This window comes from Acartia tonsa, chromosome 13 (genome assembly GCF_053477335.1).
Source record: "Acartia tonsa isolate MP-2025a chromosome 13, ASM5347733v1, whole genome shotgun sequence".
NCBI classification, from domain to species: Eukaryota; Metazoa; Arthropoda; class Copepoda; order Calanoida; family Acartiidae; genus Acartia; species Acartia tonsa.
The window spans coordinates 42,902,940-42,920,318 of record NC_137272.1 but is presented as its reverse complement, the minus strand read 5'-3'; the positions used below and the strand labels follow the sequence as shown (position 1 = coordinate 42,920,318).

The window sequence follows — 17,379 nt, the reverse complement described above, 5'->3', positions numbered from 1 at the left end:
ATGTAATTGGTGTAAGAACTAATTAACTCAAAATATTATAAGTTTCAGCAGGAAGCTTTATCCCGAAATTGATATAAATACTAAAACAATTATTTATATGTATTTTTCTCCATTAGTAGAATGTATCATAATCTTTTATTGTGTAGTTTTCAGGAGTGGTTTGCACATTTTATGTAAATCTTAATTATGGCATGTTCATGTTCAAGCTACATCTAAACGTGTTTCCGGTTCATGAATGTGTAGTCTCAAAGATATTGAAATGAGCTCGGGTTTGTGGCGCGCCAAAAATTGGTGAATGCCGCGGAATATTATTATGCCTGGCACAATGAATGCACACTGCAGTGCAATCTATCAATAAACAAAAGCACATTTCAATTTTGTAAATTTGAAGAGAATATTTTTTGCTGTTAGACAATGTGTAGTTTTACCTCTTTTTATTCTATTATGTAAAATATAACCTTACTTTTCAAGCTTTAAATTGAATTTTTCTTTTAATTTGGTAAAGTTTTGAAATTATGATTATTTTGAGATATAAAAAATACAGGGAGAAAAGGGGGAGGTAATTGAGCTTAAAAATAAATTTTCTTTCCACATTATTTAGACTAAATAGTTTGGACAAGTATTATTTATTTTAAAGCACAAAACTCTTTCTTACTCCCTGAAATATAACCTGTTCTGTTAAGGTTTTGCTCCTCTTACTGCCCGTGGCTCTCAAGTCTACAGAGGTAAGAGTTTTGTTTTCTGAAATATCTGATCAATAACTAACAAGTATCAGGTCCATGCAGTCTTAGGCCATGTCTTTATCAAAAGATCTTGGGTAAGGTTATCATGAAAAGAACTAAGACACACCTAACCCTTCAATTGCATGATCTTTGTCTTGAAGTTAAAGCCTAAGCCTTTCTTCTGAAGATAAAAGGGAACTTTTATTAGCTTACAGTTATAAAATGGTAAAAGAAACAAATTTGCTTGATTTTATTATGATTTATTATTGTTTACTTCAATGAATTAGACATTAATCAGACTCTAACAAAACATTGAGATAAAAATACACCAAAAGAATTTTATGTTTTCTGTTCGAGTATTAAATTGATAATATTTCTCTATTATATAACTCCTGAACTATTATTATTAGAGAAATTGTTCTTTCCTTTTATAAAACTAAGATCAATATGCTTTTTCTTACAGTATTCAAAAGTGCTTTATCTAGATTAAGTATGGTAAAAACCAAAAAGTACACAATTATTTGAAATTTTGTACAGAATCTTTATACCTTTTTTATTTTGGTAGAATGACTGTCTACTTTAAGATAATAAATAATGTAATTGCACTCTTTGATTAAATGCATTGTTAATAGGACACTCAAAAACTAAATTAGTCTGATCAATACTAAAATAACATAAGTATTACATAGTATGGTCTTAAAAAAATGTCGAGTTTGTATAGATCTTATTTCTTATCAATCAATATTTTATCAAAAATTTCAAACAAACGTTACAAGCTAAATTGTGAAAACTAAACTTTACCATTAAGTTTAACTAATCTATAAGATATTTACATTTTAGAATAGACATTAATCAGACATTCATAACAATTTTTGAAAATCATTTATTAGTATTTAAAACCAAACTACCATTTATCAGGGATAAGGGATAGGAAACCTGACCATAAATTAGGTCTCGGCCTGGTTTTGAAAGGGATCATGCAACTTTTACCATTTGCCTAATTTAATGACCTTACTGGCGGACGGCTCATATTGGCTACCGCTCTAAACCAATAGTGTTCTGTGATTTGGGCTTGTTTTGTATCAACCAATCACCAATTGGCGGAGCCAATTGGTGATTGGTTGATACAAAACAAGCCCAAATCACAGATGGCGGAAATTTTACAAGCAGACAATTCTAGAAAAAATAATGATTTCGTCTGCTACGAAAAAATAAATATAAATGGTGTTAGATCACATTAGTTTAATTATTAAATCTGCTTAGAGTTAAACATTAAAAAAGGGCCACATAGAAAAAACAAAAATAACGGGATTATTTTTTTGGAAAGAAGGTAGCTACGAATTTTCATTTGGTAGTTTATAAATTAGATGTTGTATTTTGAATTTTAAAAATTTAGTACGGCGTTGATACAACACCTTCACCCTAATTTTTGTACAATACAACACAGTACAGATATATCATTACATTATATCCAGTATAGTATCCAAAGAACTTGATAGAATATTACCCAAGTGCATATTTATTTATTTATTTTGAATTTTAATTAGCAATGAAATTTTCAAATAAAATTTTTACTCATTAATAAAAATGCAAATAATACAAACTAAAATCTGTCTGAGGGAAACCCAACGATAGCTTTCTGACAGTTCAAATTACCAAAGTAAAAGATAAAAAATTTTGGGAGAGAAAAAACTTCATTTTAACAAAAGCCATTAATATATAGGTTTATAAAAAGTTATGTTTTTTACTTTAAACTAGCTACCTGAATTTGATTCTATACTTTATCTACACACACACACACACACACACAGCTTTTTCATTAGCATTTTATACGAACCACTGCGCTATCCCAAAACTGGTTTATTAGGCTAGAAATAGGCCTAGGCTTGAAATAGGCCTGAAATAATATTTTCCTACGTTTCCCATCCCTTATCCCTGCCATTTATGTATTAGGATTTTTAAGTAGAATTCGTAGATATTCAGAAAAATAATCTTTAATAACTGTTTGTTTAATTAGACAAATAGTTAAGGTAGAGCATAATCTTAATTTAAGTTAGGTTAGATTAAATAAGGAATAGGGGATCCCAGTTGAGATAGAGATTTCAATCAGGGCTAAAAATCAATTATACTAATGGTACCCTTTCATCGGAATAAAATGAAAAATATTAACCATAAGTTATGAATTTCAGCACTGACAGTTCCTGAGTTGACCCAGCAGATGTTCGATGCCAAGAACATGATGGCAGCCTGTGACCCTAGGCATGGCAGATATCTTACAGGTAGGAACATTTATAACCGTATAAAAACTGTTTAAGTTTCTTTAGTTCAGAGAATTAAAAAGGGGAGGAAGAACAGATTTATAGTATAGATGTATATATTTACAAACAACTACCTCCCTTTCTATTTCAATTACCTTTTTTGTCTGCTTCTAAATTATTTTCTGCTATTTGGCTGTGTTAATATAAGCAACACCATTAGTTGATTTTCAATGAACCAATAGAAAGGTTGCATAAGGTTGATGCGATGGGGAGATACAGTTATTTAAACCTTTCTCCCTCTAGTGTTTTACCCTAATGGAGGAAGGATAAATAAATGTTATGATGTCACCCCTAAATTGTGGTAATATGTTGGGGGGAGAGGGTTTAATCCATTACATTTTTTACTTTAAATGTTATTCTCCCAACCACCCATGTCTGCCCCCGATGGACCAAAGCAAATAGCCCGACTTTGATTTTGTTTATGATTATGCACTTTCATTTAATTTTATTTCTTTAAATCCAATTATAACTCAAAATTGCATAAGTTATATATATAAGGAAATATGATACCTATACAGATAGAAAGATAGCTTTTTTAGATAGACGGGTATACCTAAAGCTTAGGATAATTAGTTTTTCTTTTGGTGCTAAATATCTTTCACTAAATAGTCTTTGATGCAAAAATTACAATTGCTTTAAATACATTATGGTGTAATTATAAATGCATTTACAATAAAACCAGGATAAATATTCATCAAAGCTATGGCAAGTTTTTTGAAATAGTTTTTTTTATCTAAAATATCAAATCAAAGATTCAACATACATAATTTAATTTGAAAAACGACATTTGGATAATTTTTCAGCCTGGAACACTTCGATTAAATTCCAAAAAGTATACACTGATCATAGACAAAATGCATTCAAACTTCTTAGGTTGTCCTAGGTTTTAGATATTCATATGTAAGGAAACCATAGGCTAGGCAAGTAATATACAATTTAGCTTGATATCAATATAAGTTATATCACAATATTATCAGAGAAAAAGTACGTGTATCTTATGTAGCTGTGTTTAGTGCCCTAGGAAAATGGGGAGAGATGTCAGCGTTTTTGGCCTACCTATTCTATTGACGTCATAGTAGAGGGAAAGAGAAGTGGAAGGGGGAAAGAAACCCCCTAGAAAAGAGATGGGGTATAGGGTATTTCCTGAAGACAATAAAATAGGTAGGCCAAAATCAGTGACATCTATCCCCATTTTTGCCTGGGCACTATAGACAGTTACGTTTCCTATTTAAAGAGGAGATACTCTACAAAAGATATTAAATATGTTTACAAGTGGTCTCATTAACATTACAAAGGAATATAAAAATAACAACTTAAACAAATAATAATTATTACAGATACATAATATTTTTGCATAGTGCTTAATTAAGATTAAATGAATTTGAAACAGGATAGAAGTCTTCAACTTCATAAAGCACTATGTAATGGCAATTGATAATAAGTTTTATTGTTACAGTTCTAAATTATGCAAAAAAAAACTACTTGGCGAAGTTCTCATAGAGGTTGGGTGTTTTAAAAGTTAATGTTTGATTTTTGCATCTTATTGAAATAAATAACCACTGCGGGGACTAATATAATGCTTCTATAGAAATAGACGGTTGATTCTTCTATAACAAAAGTTTATATTTTATCATTATCTCATGTCAGCCTTAACTCCTTTTATCAAAACCCATCGTTTGACATAATTAATGTCAATTAACGGCATGGCTAAAATTACAGTTATTACCACCTTCATTGAATGCAGTATAGTCGACATTAATCATTGAAATTTCATAAATCCAACCATTTTGACAGACACACAGACATACATTATACTACTTTATAAGGTGAAAAACAAGTCCAATTCCATTGGTTCCAGACGTCGTATAATTTGCACTAGACCAAACCATGGCAGTAGCATCTGGTAAATAGAATCATAATAACTTAGAATCTTGATAAATGTATAAACTTCAGAGGCCTTAAAGTACACACTTCATTGTTCTTGATGAAATATATTTGACCATTCTTATTTTTTTTTAAAGCAAAAAACTATTATTTTTCAAATTCATTTTTCTTAATTGCGATTTTAGTGGTACCCTCCTCCAAAATTGTTTTAAAAAACCTATGAGAAGCTATATATCGGTTCAGTGCTTAGCGAGATCTTGGAACACACAAACAGAGAGACAAACACACATTCTGTTACTTTATTATAAGGTCATTTTTTTCTTAAGGGCGATTTTGGTGGTAACCCTTTTTCAAAATAGTTTTAAAAAACTATGAGAAGCTACACTTTAAAAGATCGGTTTAGTGTTTAGCGAGATCTTGGAGCACACAGACACCCAGGCAGAATTCCTGTTACTTTTCTATAAAAATTAAATGGAGAAACGTCCATTTAACAGGTTTTCTTTTGATTACACAATCTTTGTTAGTAAGTTCTATTTGTAGATTGTTTGTTCTTCCAATATTATAGCATTTTCTTTATTGGCAACAATTCAGCATGCTTTTTAAAAGATGAATTGCAAAAGGGGTTAAGGTGGTGTATCCCAATGCTCGCACCCCAGAGACAAATTCCTGTGCACGTACCCGAGGTTGATTCCTGTAACGTCATAAAAATGAGGGATTATCCATCTCTTTTTTAAAGGTTTTCTTTTCCACTTCTCCTCTCATCTCCCTGATTTTTATGACGTCACAGGAATCAAAGGTAGGACAGATTGGGCTTCGTTCCGAGGTTTACTCTATCTAACATGAAGCTGAATTTATTTTTTGAAAACAATAAAAAGCAGACTACTATAAAGTTAAAGTATACACTACACACACAAACTGTGCGAATTTTGTTTGTATTTCTTTCTTTACTTTGAGTTTGCATAAATTGGGACATTTTTGCACACCAGGGGAGTTTCGGAACCTAGTAATAGTGTCTAACTTTTTATCTTTGTGACGTAACAAAAATGAGTGACGTTTGTTTTTTTCGCTAAGGCATTCCCCTACTTTTACTAATGTTGCGCATCACGCATAGTAGAATATATCCCTTTACAACTTAAGTTATGACGCGGTGAAGACCAAACACTACAAAGCTTTGCAAATTTTTCTATATACCTACGGTATAAAGACCACCACCCCATAAGAACGCCCCTACTCCAAAATGCACGTGTGCCTACGGTATAATGAACCATGCGTCTTACCATGGTCTACTGATTTTACACACACTCACACACACACATTCATATAGGTATAGAAAGGAATAATACTTATACATATAAAAGTAACTGGATGCTTGTCTGTCTATTTATACTGAATGATCTCGGTAACCGCTGAACCTATATGGTTCTCCTTTAACATAGGTCAAAGGAAGGTTTATAACTATTTTGGGGAAGGGTACCACACCCATCTCAAGAGAAATAGGCCCTAGAAAAAATGACCCCCACCCAAAAAAAATCTTTCTATTTAAAACAAAATATGAAAATGGGTGAATGTCGACTCCTCCCTGTCTCAAGCGCCCCCAAGAGACCTCTAGGGGCATATCAACTAGTATTTAGATAAAATAGAAAAACAGAAAATGTTCTTTATTAATTATATATGTCCACGATAAGAAAAGTAATTAAAAGTTAAAACAGTTAAAAGAAATAAATTGCTTTAAGGTTTTTTAACGTGCTGCCCTTTAAAAATTATAATATTGAGAAAAAAGTTTATTACAACTTATTACCTAAGTGTTCATGGCTGACATATTATCGACTTGATATTATAAAGCTTTTATAAGGTCAGCTGAATTCTAGTTTATATTTACTACTAACTAAAAAAGCTTCAAACTTCCGAAAAAATCAAAGTTTGAAAAATTAAAACTTTGAATGTATAATGTATAAATCGTTTTTACATTATATTGCTTTCCCTTTGACCGGAGTAGCTGAAAATAGCTTTTGCAATAATTGGCTTATCTGTGTACAACTTCGGAAATTAGGCAAGAAATGGGTAATCAATTTTCAGTTGATCTTTTATAAACTCGACAATGTTAAATCAAAACTGAGATTTATAAGCACGTTAGCTCATTAGATAGTTTGAAATTAAATTCTGATTAGCTAGTTTTAACTTGCAGAGTCCAAACGTTTAAATCAAATACTAATCTTAATCTACAGTTGTGGTAATTTTATTTATCATCATTGGAGATGTACTTTATATATTCTAATGACTACATACTTTTGTTGACATACCCTCCCCCCACCCCCAATGATAAAATATCGTGTACACGCGTCAAATTTGATTTTATGTTTTTTTCTCTTTCGCACATTATTATTTAAAATAGACAATTGATTGAATGCCATTAAAACATTTTTGCATTTTTTCAGACAAAAGCTTTTTTGTTATTTTAGCGACAGGGTTGTTTTTATGAAAAAGTATAATAAAGGGGGGGGGGGGGTAGGTTGTGCTAAAATTCCGTTAAAGTGTGAGTTTTAAGGCTTAAAAACAGTAATAGAACGATAATATTTACTAAATATGTGTATTCCTCATTGAATAGAACCATAGACAAAAAGTTTTATATATTTATATCTAGTGAATTTTATCGTTCTACTACTGTTTCTAAGCCTTAAAACTTATTTCTTTACGGAATTTTACCCGTAACCTACTTTTCCCTTAATACTTTATGTGACAAGGCTTTAAGTCCCAAGGAGTAAACAAAAATAAAATTACTCCTGTCATTTTTATATTTTTCTATCCGCGGAATTATGTTTATTACTACAGAAGTTAAGTAATGTCAAAATAACTTTCTAAGTAATTTTTTTAAAAATGTTGTTAAGATTGGATACACGTCGTTTTTTGTCGTGTTGCGGGGGGGGGGCGTGCTCTTTTTGAAATAAAACCTCACACCCCTCTGACAAAACTCTGTAGACGCGCATAAAATTGTATTATTTACCTATCTCTTTACTTATGAGAACATTGGACAATTTAAAAAATGCAAGTTAGTCTACAATTTGGTTCCTGGATTTTTTCATAATTTTATATCACAGAAGAAGAAGAATCTTTGTGAACATGTTACTTTACTGTTATACTGCTTTATTAAAACTTCTTTAAACCCGATTTTGAAAACGTTCCTCTATTTTAACCATCAGTCTTTCCCAAGAGTAAATGTATTTTTTCCTTTTTAATGGAAGTAAATTTTGTTTTGTTGCTGTTGGGGAAGCAGCTTATAGTGCCTATAAAAAAGACGACATACAATACAAAAGACCAATGATAGGCCAGTATACATTCTACTTTTGGTCAATTACAATGTTTACTGGCCTATCATTGGTCATTTGTATTGTAGGTCGTCATTTTTATAGGCAGTATAAGTTGCTTTGCTGTTAAGCAACTTTTTCTCATAACAATTGGAGTCGTTTATTTCCATAATATTCATTTTTGATTGGCGGAAAACTTTAGAAACTTTGTAAGAACAACCCTTTTAAAAATCACTTCTTTTGTTGTCTGCCATTCTATTTGTCTGTCTGTCTGTCTTTTCTTCCGTCTGTAACAATGAACGTGGAATTAAGTAACAAAATTCTTGTTAATTGAAGATATTTGCATTTAACCAGTGAAAAAGGAATGGTATTCTGACAAACAATTCTAAAGGAAAATTTCCCGACAACCCCCCCTCTACTTCTTACCCACCCCTCTTTAAATACATGACAAAACAAATTATACTTTCAAATTACTTTTAAAGGTTTCGTGATTTTTTGTAGAATTGATTGTTACAATAGCTACCCCTGGCATTTAACAAAAACAAGTATGAATCCATAGCGTGTTCTCTAAAACATAGCTTCACTAACTGTGTATGTACGAAATGAAAATTTTTCTATTGCGTCGCGATTTATGCCGGATTTGAAGATTATCTACAAGATTCTACATCACATAAATGAAAACATTTAAAGTAATCGGTCCTAGAACAAACGTCGGAGTCGCAAACGTAAGATATACAAAAAATCATAACAATCGGATAATTAGATCAAATTTGTTGATATAAAAGTAAAAAATCAACATGTTTAAAATGGACGTACGGACATTCTGGTAATGATTATAGAGTTGCTACGATTTCTAAATCGTACCTAACTACCACAGGAATCGCCATGCAAAGTTTGAAATCGATAGGACAATTCTAACATGCATAAATTAACGAAAAAGCTATCCGTCTCGGACTTACGGACCGACCCTAATTATAGAAAAGCTTCGCTATTAAAAAGCCATATATAAATAACTCTATTTAAGTAGGGGTTCTGTTATTTCACGTTATTAATGATATTAAATTATACATTACAGAACATTTTACAATTTGTATTAAGTATTACTATCCAATTTTTAAAAGCGAAGATTTTCTATAATTAGGCACTGTACGTAAGGCTTAGCTAGAAAAAAAACTTAGACATTAACAAATTAAGAATATTAGACAAAACATAATATGATTTAAAAAACAAATAAATCTATTTTAATTTGATGTAAAACGGTTTTGGCACTGCTTGCAAATTTAATATAAAACATGAATTTAAATTTGAATAATAGCCAAGCTTATTTTTAAAGGGGTAGTTTCACGAAAGACATTTGAACTTACTTTAGCGAATTGCATATTTTTTCCTGGTTAATTGGTTAAACTACATTTATATGGCAGATATTTGAAAGAATTTCAATTTTCTACTACGTAGTTTTTAAAATATCAAGACTTGAAAATCGTCTTTCTAAATTGCATATATTACAAAAATACGATTTTCAAGTCTTGATATTTTCAAAACTACGTGGTAGAAAATTGAAATTCTTTCAAATATATGCCATATAAATATAGTTTAACCCATTAACTAGCAAAAATATGCGGTTCACTAAATTAGGTTCAAATGCATTTCGTAAAACTACCCCTTTTTGTTGATAATAATTGCATTAGGGATCTAAATACATAAGATTATTATCCCTTATTATCTACTAGCGGCTACGCCCCTAGATGCCTCTAGTGGCACTTTAAATGTTTGTTTTCTATTTCAAATATGTAATTATTTCCATGTTGCGTTCAAGTCTCTACGTAAAAATTGTTTTCTCTCGATTTTTTTTTGTGATTTCTCTTGGGAGAGTATGGTATACTCCCCCAAGATAGTTATAAACCTTCCCGGGACCTATGAGAAGCTAACCTATTAAGGAGAACCTGTTCGGTTCAGCGGTTAGCGAGATACTTCGGTAAAAGCAAACACACAGACATCCTGTTACTTTAATATAAGGATACTTTAGGATATAATATAGTATGCAGTGGCGTGCGGACGAGGGTGTCAACACTCAACATCCCCATAAAATTGAAATTTTGAAAGCCAGTACTCCCCTTTTTCACCCCTTAATGGTTTCACACCCTTTTGGTGAATCACTGCGCACGCCAATGATAGTAAGATATTACATTTTTGTTTAACAAATTTTGATTATTTTTCTAAACTTTATGTCAAAACATTTTTGGAACAAATTAAACATTATGATTTATTTTTGCAATTATATTATTTTCCTTACTTTTTATGGTGTGCCATCATTGTCGCAAAAAAATATACAAAAAATACCCAGTATCTGGCCGGATATTGAAAATGGCCGGATATCCGGCATTAGAAATTAGTCAGTTATCCGGATAGTTCCAATATCCGGTATCCGGCCGGACATTGTAAATGTTCGGATATCCGGCCCAACCCTGGTAAAAACATTGAAAATTTTTATAATATCAAAGTATCAGACAAAGTTTTAAAAACACAACCATTTAAAAAAATACATTATCATTTGGCTATTTCAAACTATTCAATGCGGAAGTGAAGGCGCACATATTTTTTAGTTTTGATAATTATAGTTGATTAGTCTACTCTGTAATTATAATTTATCTATCTATTTAATTTAAATATAATTTGATATTTATCTATCTATAATTAGAAATAATAAAGGGATTTTGAGATTGTTGCAAAATTTAAATTTAACCTGCTAAAGTCAATTGCTGAAGGCATTAAATAAGAAACACAACTACAATAAGAGAATTACAGAGAGATCGACATGTTTTAAATAATAGAGGCCTCTAGGGGCAATTGAGGGGGAGAGGTCGACACACCACGACTTATATATAAAAAATAAAATAGCCTAAAAACATCTCAGGACCTATAAGAAGCTTCATTGTAAAGGAGAACCAGGTCGGTTTAGCGGTTAGCAAGATCCTTCGCTACAAACAAAAAAGCTTACTACTTTATATAATAGGATGATTCTACTTATCCCTACAGCTCTCATAATTAAGTATATGTCTACAGCTTTTACCAATAACGAAATTAATTCGGAAAAAAATTACGAAACCTATATTTGTTTTTCAGCTGTCGTTGGGGGGCAACACATCGTAAAATTGACGACCTCTCCATTTGCCCCCCAAATATTATTTTAGATTTATTTTGCTTGTTGCTTATACCTATTCCTGATATGTCTATCTGTTTAAATAGTGTAATTATGTATTATTAAACTTTCATCATAATTATGTTCTAATCCTTTTTAGTAGCGAAGCTACTCTATAATTCGAAATGTCCGTCCGTCCGTCTGAGACAAAGTGGGGGAAACGTGATTTTCTCGGCTCCTATAAAAGATAGACAGCTGAAATTTTTAGTGAAGATTCTTATAACATTTGCCCATCTAATCTATACATTGTTTTGTCCAACCGTCTGTCATTTGGGGTGCTAGATCGATTCCTACATTTTCATGTTTTTCTGATTTTCTCAACTCCTTTTTAAGATAATGGGCTGAAATTTTCAGGGATTGCTTAAATTTACATTTTACATATTTTCCTTAAGTTTTATTACGATTTTTTTATTAATAGGGGTGCTAGATCGATTCCTAGATTTTTAGGTTTTCAATTGTTTTCTCAACTCCTATTCAAAATTTACGGCTGAAATTATCAGGGATTGTATATGCTAATAGTCTACATATTTCCATCAAGTTTCATTAAGATTTGTTTATATATTGTGGTGCTAGATCGATTCCTAGTTTTTTAATTTTTCGTGATTTAAAGGTTGCGTGATTTTGAAGTTTTCGTCATTTCCATATTTCATCAAATATTTAGGATGACACTGGTATATGGTAAATATATTCATAATATACATTCATAATTTCTGAGCTTCGCTACTTATGGATGCTGTCATCCTTGTTTGTTTCTTTCGGACAGTCAAAATTGAACGATTTTGTCTGCTATAATAACAATGTCCAAAAGTATAGAATTCATCATTGCATTATGATTGATTTCCCTAAAGTATGTGTTAAACTGTTGTGTTGTTATTAAATCAACATGATAATGTTGTTTTATTGTGAAAGGAATGTCATCTATTGTTTGTGTGTATTTAAGTATCTCGTTCACCGCGCTGGACCGATATGGTTCTCCTTTACAGTAAAGCTTCTTATATATCCACAAAAGGTTCATAACTATTCTGGGGAAGGGTATCTCCTCCCCATAAAAAAAATCGTCCATAGAAAAAAATCACAATTCACCCAAATTAATTCATAAAGTTTATCTTTTTAAAATAAGATTTGAAGTGGAGTGTCGAATCCACTCCCCCTTCCTATTATCTCAATTGCCCCTAGAGGCTTAGTCGTTAGTGTCAAAATAAAATACACCTTTTTGAAATATGATATTCTTTATAGTCGCCGCCGTGTTCCGTGGCCGTATGTCCATGAAGGAGGTGGACGAACAGATGCTCAACATCCAGAACAAGAACAGCTCCTACTTTGTCGAGTGGATCCCCAACAACGTGAAAACAGCTGTTTGCGACATCCCACCACGTGGTCTCAAGATGGCGGCCACGTTCATTGGCAACAGCACGGCTATTCAGGAGCTGTTCAAGAGGATTTCTGAACAGTTCACTGCTATGTTCAGAAGAAAGGTCTGTTTGTTCTTATAATTTTTTTTATTAAAATTACAGTTGCTGGATTTTTTCTTCAAACTAAGATCTCTGAAATGGCTACGGCAATAAAACTGAACCTATTAAAGGAGACTTGTATTTGGCTTTAAATTCACCACTAAAAGAGCAGAATTAATATCCTCTTAGAAATATTTTTTTCGATTTTGAAAACTTGTATACCCCCCTCCTCGACAGAACTATGAACTCTGGCCGCGGCGCTCAGCACCCTTGCCTGCCTAGCCGCAGCGCTCGACTCCCTAGCTTAAAACCTAATCTAACCTAAAATAGTTGTGGTTTTTTTTGGGGGGGAATTTATAAAATTGAAAAAAATAGTTCTAAGAGGATATTAATTCTGCTCTTTTGGTGGAGGAGAACGCCGAATTTTGAAAATATTATAGTTTCAACTTAATGTATCACCAAACTTAATTCTATTTCTCGTTTTCATTCGAAACCAATTATTGTCCGGTGGATTAGAACCGGTTTTCATCCATACCAAAAAACTATGTCTAGCATTGTACTATATCCAGTTTTCTACTAATATAAAAATGTACAATCATAAAATTAAATTTGTAGTCCGTGCCTTTTGCATATTAGGGCTTAAAAAACTTGTTTTAATCATATTATTGTACAGTTTATATGCGAGGAAAGCTGTTTATAATACGATGCGAGAAATAACTATTATACTTTAGGCTTTCTTGCATTGGTACACTGGCGAGGGTATGGACGAGATGGAGTTTACTGAGGCAGAATCCAACATGAACGATCTTATCTCAGAGTATCAACAATACCAGGTAATAATTTATACCATGTAGTTTTTAAGGTTGGGCCGGATACTTTCTTGGCCGGATACCGGATATCCGGCTGATTTTTAAAGCCGGATATCCGGTTCCAGCCGGATATCTCGCCAACTTTCGAAATCCGGCAAATTACCGGGTATCCGGCATAAAAAATCAGCCGGATATCATGTAACCGGATAGATTTAATATCCGGCCGGATATTGAAAATGACCGGATATCCGGCCCAACCCTAGTAGTTTTTTATGTGCTCAAATTAAACTTAAATTTTATCTTCATTAAGCAATCATAATTAGACGATAAATTCATAAAAAAAAACAAGGATGACATCATCCATAAAAGCAAAGCTCTGAAACGAACATTAACACTTGTAGAGTGTCAGCACTGAATAATTAGAATATAAATGTAAAACAGAATAATAACAAAATAATAAGAAAATAAACAAAATTGTAAGTAAAATTTTGTAAAACGCTATTCGTTGGAGACGGACGGAACAACCCTAATTATAGAAAATCTTCGGTTTTAAAAAGATAAAACTGTAAAACTACGGATTTGAATAAGACAATGAACGACAAATTGATAAACAGTGTGCACCTCTTACAATAGAAAGTAAATTAATCCCTTCCTTGGATTAAAATTATTGGTCAAAAAGCTTTGATACTACTAAGTTTAAACCAACCAATCAAAATTCAATAATAGCCCATCAAAGAAAAAACTTTTATAAAACTTTTGGTACCAGTGTAATTATCAATCTAATGTCCCCTCCCTTCCTCCCTAATTTCCAATTAATCAAACAATAGATCCACCTAATCAAATTATTAATCTAGGAGGCCACCATCGACGACGAAGAGTATGAGGGAGAAGAAGAGGGAGAATATGAAGGTTAAGTTGCAATATTAATCACGCAACCTCCATGCAACCATCACGAAACCACCAAGAGGGAGTAAAAATCACACAACCTCTTCAAAAATATATTTATCCTAATTATCACCAAAGATTTATATTTTAACCTTACTTTTATACTAATTTACTCCTTATTAATATTTATATATTATTTTAAGTTATAATCCTGTATTATTAGTCCTAGTCCAAGCTCCTGTTTAAGAATACTGCCTTTATCTATTTTTGTATAATCATTACACACCTGTATGTCTATATTCATTAATCCTGTAGTCTATAAGCTTAATAATATTAATAATATTGTACTATTTATCCATATTTTATTATATTATTTGTACCAGAAACAAGGTTATTAAGATTTGAGACTTTTATTTATGTTATTAATTTTCTTGTAATCTAATAAATTTTTAAAAATACATAGAATTTTGTACAATAGTAAAATAGAAATGTTCAGAAAGTTGTATCAGCCAATGGTAGTTCTTGCTGGGCCAGAATCATACTTTCTTCCGCTTTGCATAGATTTCATTTTATTTATGTTATTAATTTTCTTATAATCTAATAATTTTTAAAAAATACATAGAATTTTGTCCAACAGTAAAACCAAAAATGTTCAGAAAGTTGTATCAGCCAATAGTAGTTCTTTAAAAATACACAGAATTTATTTAAAAGTAAACCAATAGAAATGTTTAGAAAGTTGTATCAGCCAATAGTAGTTCTTGCTGGGCCAGAATCATACTTTCTTCCGCTTTGCATAGATTTCATTTTATCAATTTTCTATTTTTTAAAAAATACATAGAATTTTGTCCAACAGTTAAACCAAAAAGGTTCAGAAAGTTGTATCAGCCAATAGTAGTTCTTTAAAAATACATAGAATTTATTTAAAAGTAAACCAATAGAAATGTTTAGAAAGTTGTATCAGTTAATAGTAGTTCTTGCTGGGCCAGAATCACACTTTCTTCCTTTTGCATAGATTTGAGAGCATTTAAAGAGTTGTTCCACGTTCCTAAAATTAAAGAGATTAAGTATTACAACACAAAGAAGTAAAGTTTTTCTTTGTCTGTTAGGATCTTAATGACCACTGAACCAATTAAAAATTACAATCTAGGTAAGGTTCATTTAGCTCCTAGGGTGGTTTAGGGCTATTTTTCTGTACCAATCAAATACACAGCCTAATGAATGCTAAATCGACCAATTTATTTGGAGAACTGTTGTTTAGAAATCTTAACTTTGCATGGTTTAAAAGTTGCTGACATAATTGAAAACTTTTAACATTGATGAAAAAAACCCTTAAAAATGCATATAGAAATTCAGTTTAAAGTTTAAAGATGTTTTGAATATTCATCTCTTTACACAAAATGTTTAAGCTTATGTCATCATTTCTTAAATCAAAAGAGATAGTTGCATTTCAGAAAAAAAAATTTTAAGCGAAAGTTGCAAATATACCACCCAATATTTTTAATTTTGTATTACAATAAATAACAAGCAATTAGACATCACTAAATTAGTCGTCATGCTGTTTTTGTGAAAATAAGCTACTTATATAGTATTAAGTAGATTTAACAGCAAATGTCACCAATATCAACTTCAAACCTAAAATAATGTATCCTAATCAGCCACCACGTTCAATTCTTAATCTGCTAGACATTAGTTATAAAATTATACTTACATCATTCATTTCTGTAATTAACATGACAACAATGGCCTAGCATCAGAATATTGCTAGCTAAGTTGTCGGGTTAGCATTTTCTATTATAAAGGTCTCCCAAAATTAGTCTTTAGATTATGCTTAAGAGGGCAAGGGCATTTATCTATTTATGACTACATATATTAACCTAAACTTTCAGGAATGTCAATATTGTATGGATGATTTAACAAAAATGTCAGCAATGTAAACTTCTCCAAACCAAATTCCATTCAAATAAATCACAGCTGCAAACAATTTAAACATCTAAATATAGAGTAGCTTCCTTCTAAATATCACAATAAAATTTTTTATTTATGATACAATCAGCATAATTTTCTTCTAAACACACAAATCAGCATATTTTTACATTTTAGAACTCCTAAATGACATTCATTATTTCTACAATTTTTTTACTTACAAAATTTCATTATAACTACAATAATAACTACATATATAACTACAATATAACTACATTAATAACTACACTTATAATTACAATAAAACTACATAATAACCACCAGTTAAGTCACATTTAATTTTGCAATCATATCTCCAGGGGGGTTTACTCCCTTATCAGAAAACACAAACCGCGGCTTGGGTACACCCTCAAACTTGACTAATGGTCATAAATGAGGTGTCAAGTCGCAATTATTTACTTATGACTGACTTTATGTTCTTTTTTGCATTATGATTAATTGTAATTGTTTTTTCTTCTATAATCCACTTACATAAACGTTGTCATATGTATAATAATTGAATTTGAAATATACATACATACATATAAATTGCATTTATCACAAAAATATGACTATCAAGTCTTGATATTTTAAAAACTACAGGGTAGACAATTAAAATTCTTAGTAGTTAAAACCATTGATCAGGAAAAAAATACGCAGTTCACTAAACTAAGTTCAAATGCATTTCGTGCAACTACCCCTTTATCATACCTTGAAAAATGGGATAGTGGGCATAAATCTCACTATAGCTCATCCATGGGAAATGAGGGTTGCTAGCTGGCATCAAAAACCTCAACATTTGGACCAAATTCTCTTTTAATATACTCAAATACTGTATCCAACCCGT

The 17,379-nt window shown here is 31.3% G+C and overlaps 1 protein-coding gene and 1 long non-coding RNA gene across 2 annotated transcripts in view; one reads left to right on the top strand and one right to left on the bottom strand.

The window, feature by feature from the left end:
* LOC145303890 (tubulin beta-1 chain-like) overlaps nt 1-15,039 on the top strand; it is a 62,245-nt gene extending 47,206 nt beyond the window's left edge. Inside the window, exons 10-14 of the mRNA XM_080145550.1 lie at nt 684-725; nt 2,912-3,001; nt 12,662-12,900; nt 13,608-13,709; nt 14,540-15,039. Of these exons, the coding sequence (XP_080001676.1) occupies nt 684-725; nt 2,912-3,001; nt 12,662-12,900; nt 13,608-13,709; nt 14,540-14,599 (533 nt within the window). The 3' untranslated portion in view covers nt 14,600-15,039. The remainder of the gene's footprint in view (nt 1-683; nt 726-2,911; nt 3,002-12,661; nt 12,901-13,607; nt 13,710-14,539) is intronic.
* A 219-nt stretch (nt 15,040-15,258) lies between these two features.
* LOC145303893 (uncharacterized) lies at nt 15,259-17,379 on the bottom strand. The gene is made up of 2 exons (XR_013873855.1): nt 17,244-17,379; nt 15,259-15,615 (listed from the first exon to the last, which is right to left on the bottom strand). It is a non-coding gene; the product is annotated as an uncharacterized LOC145303893 (long non-coding RNA).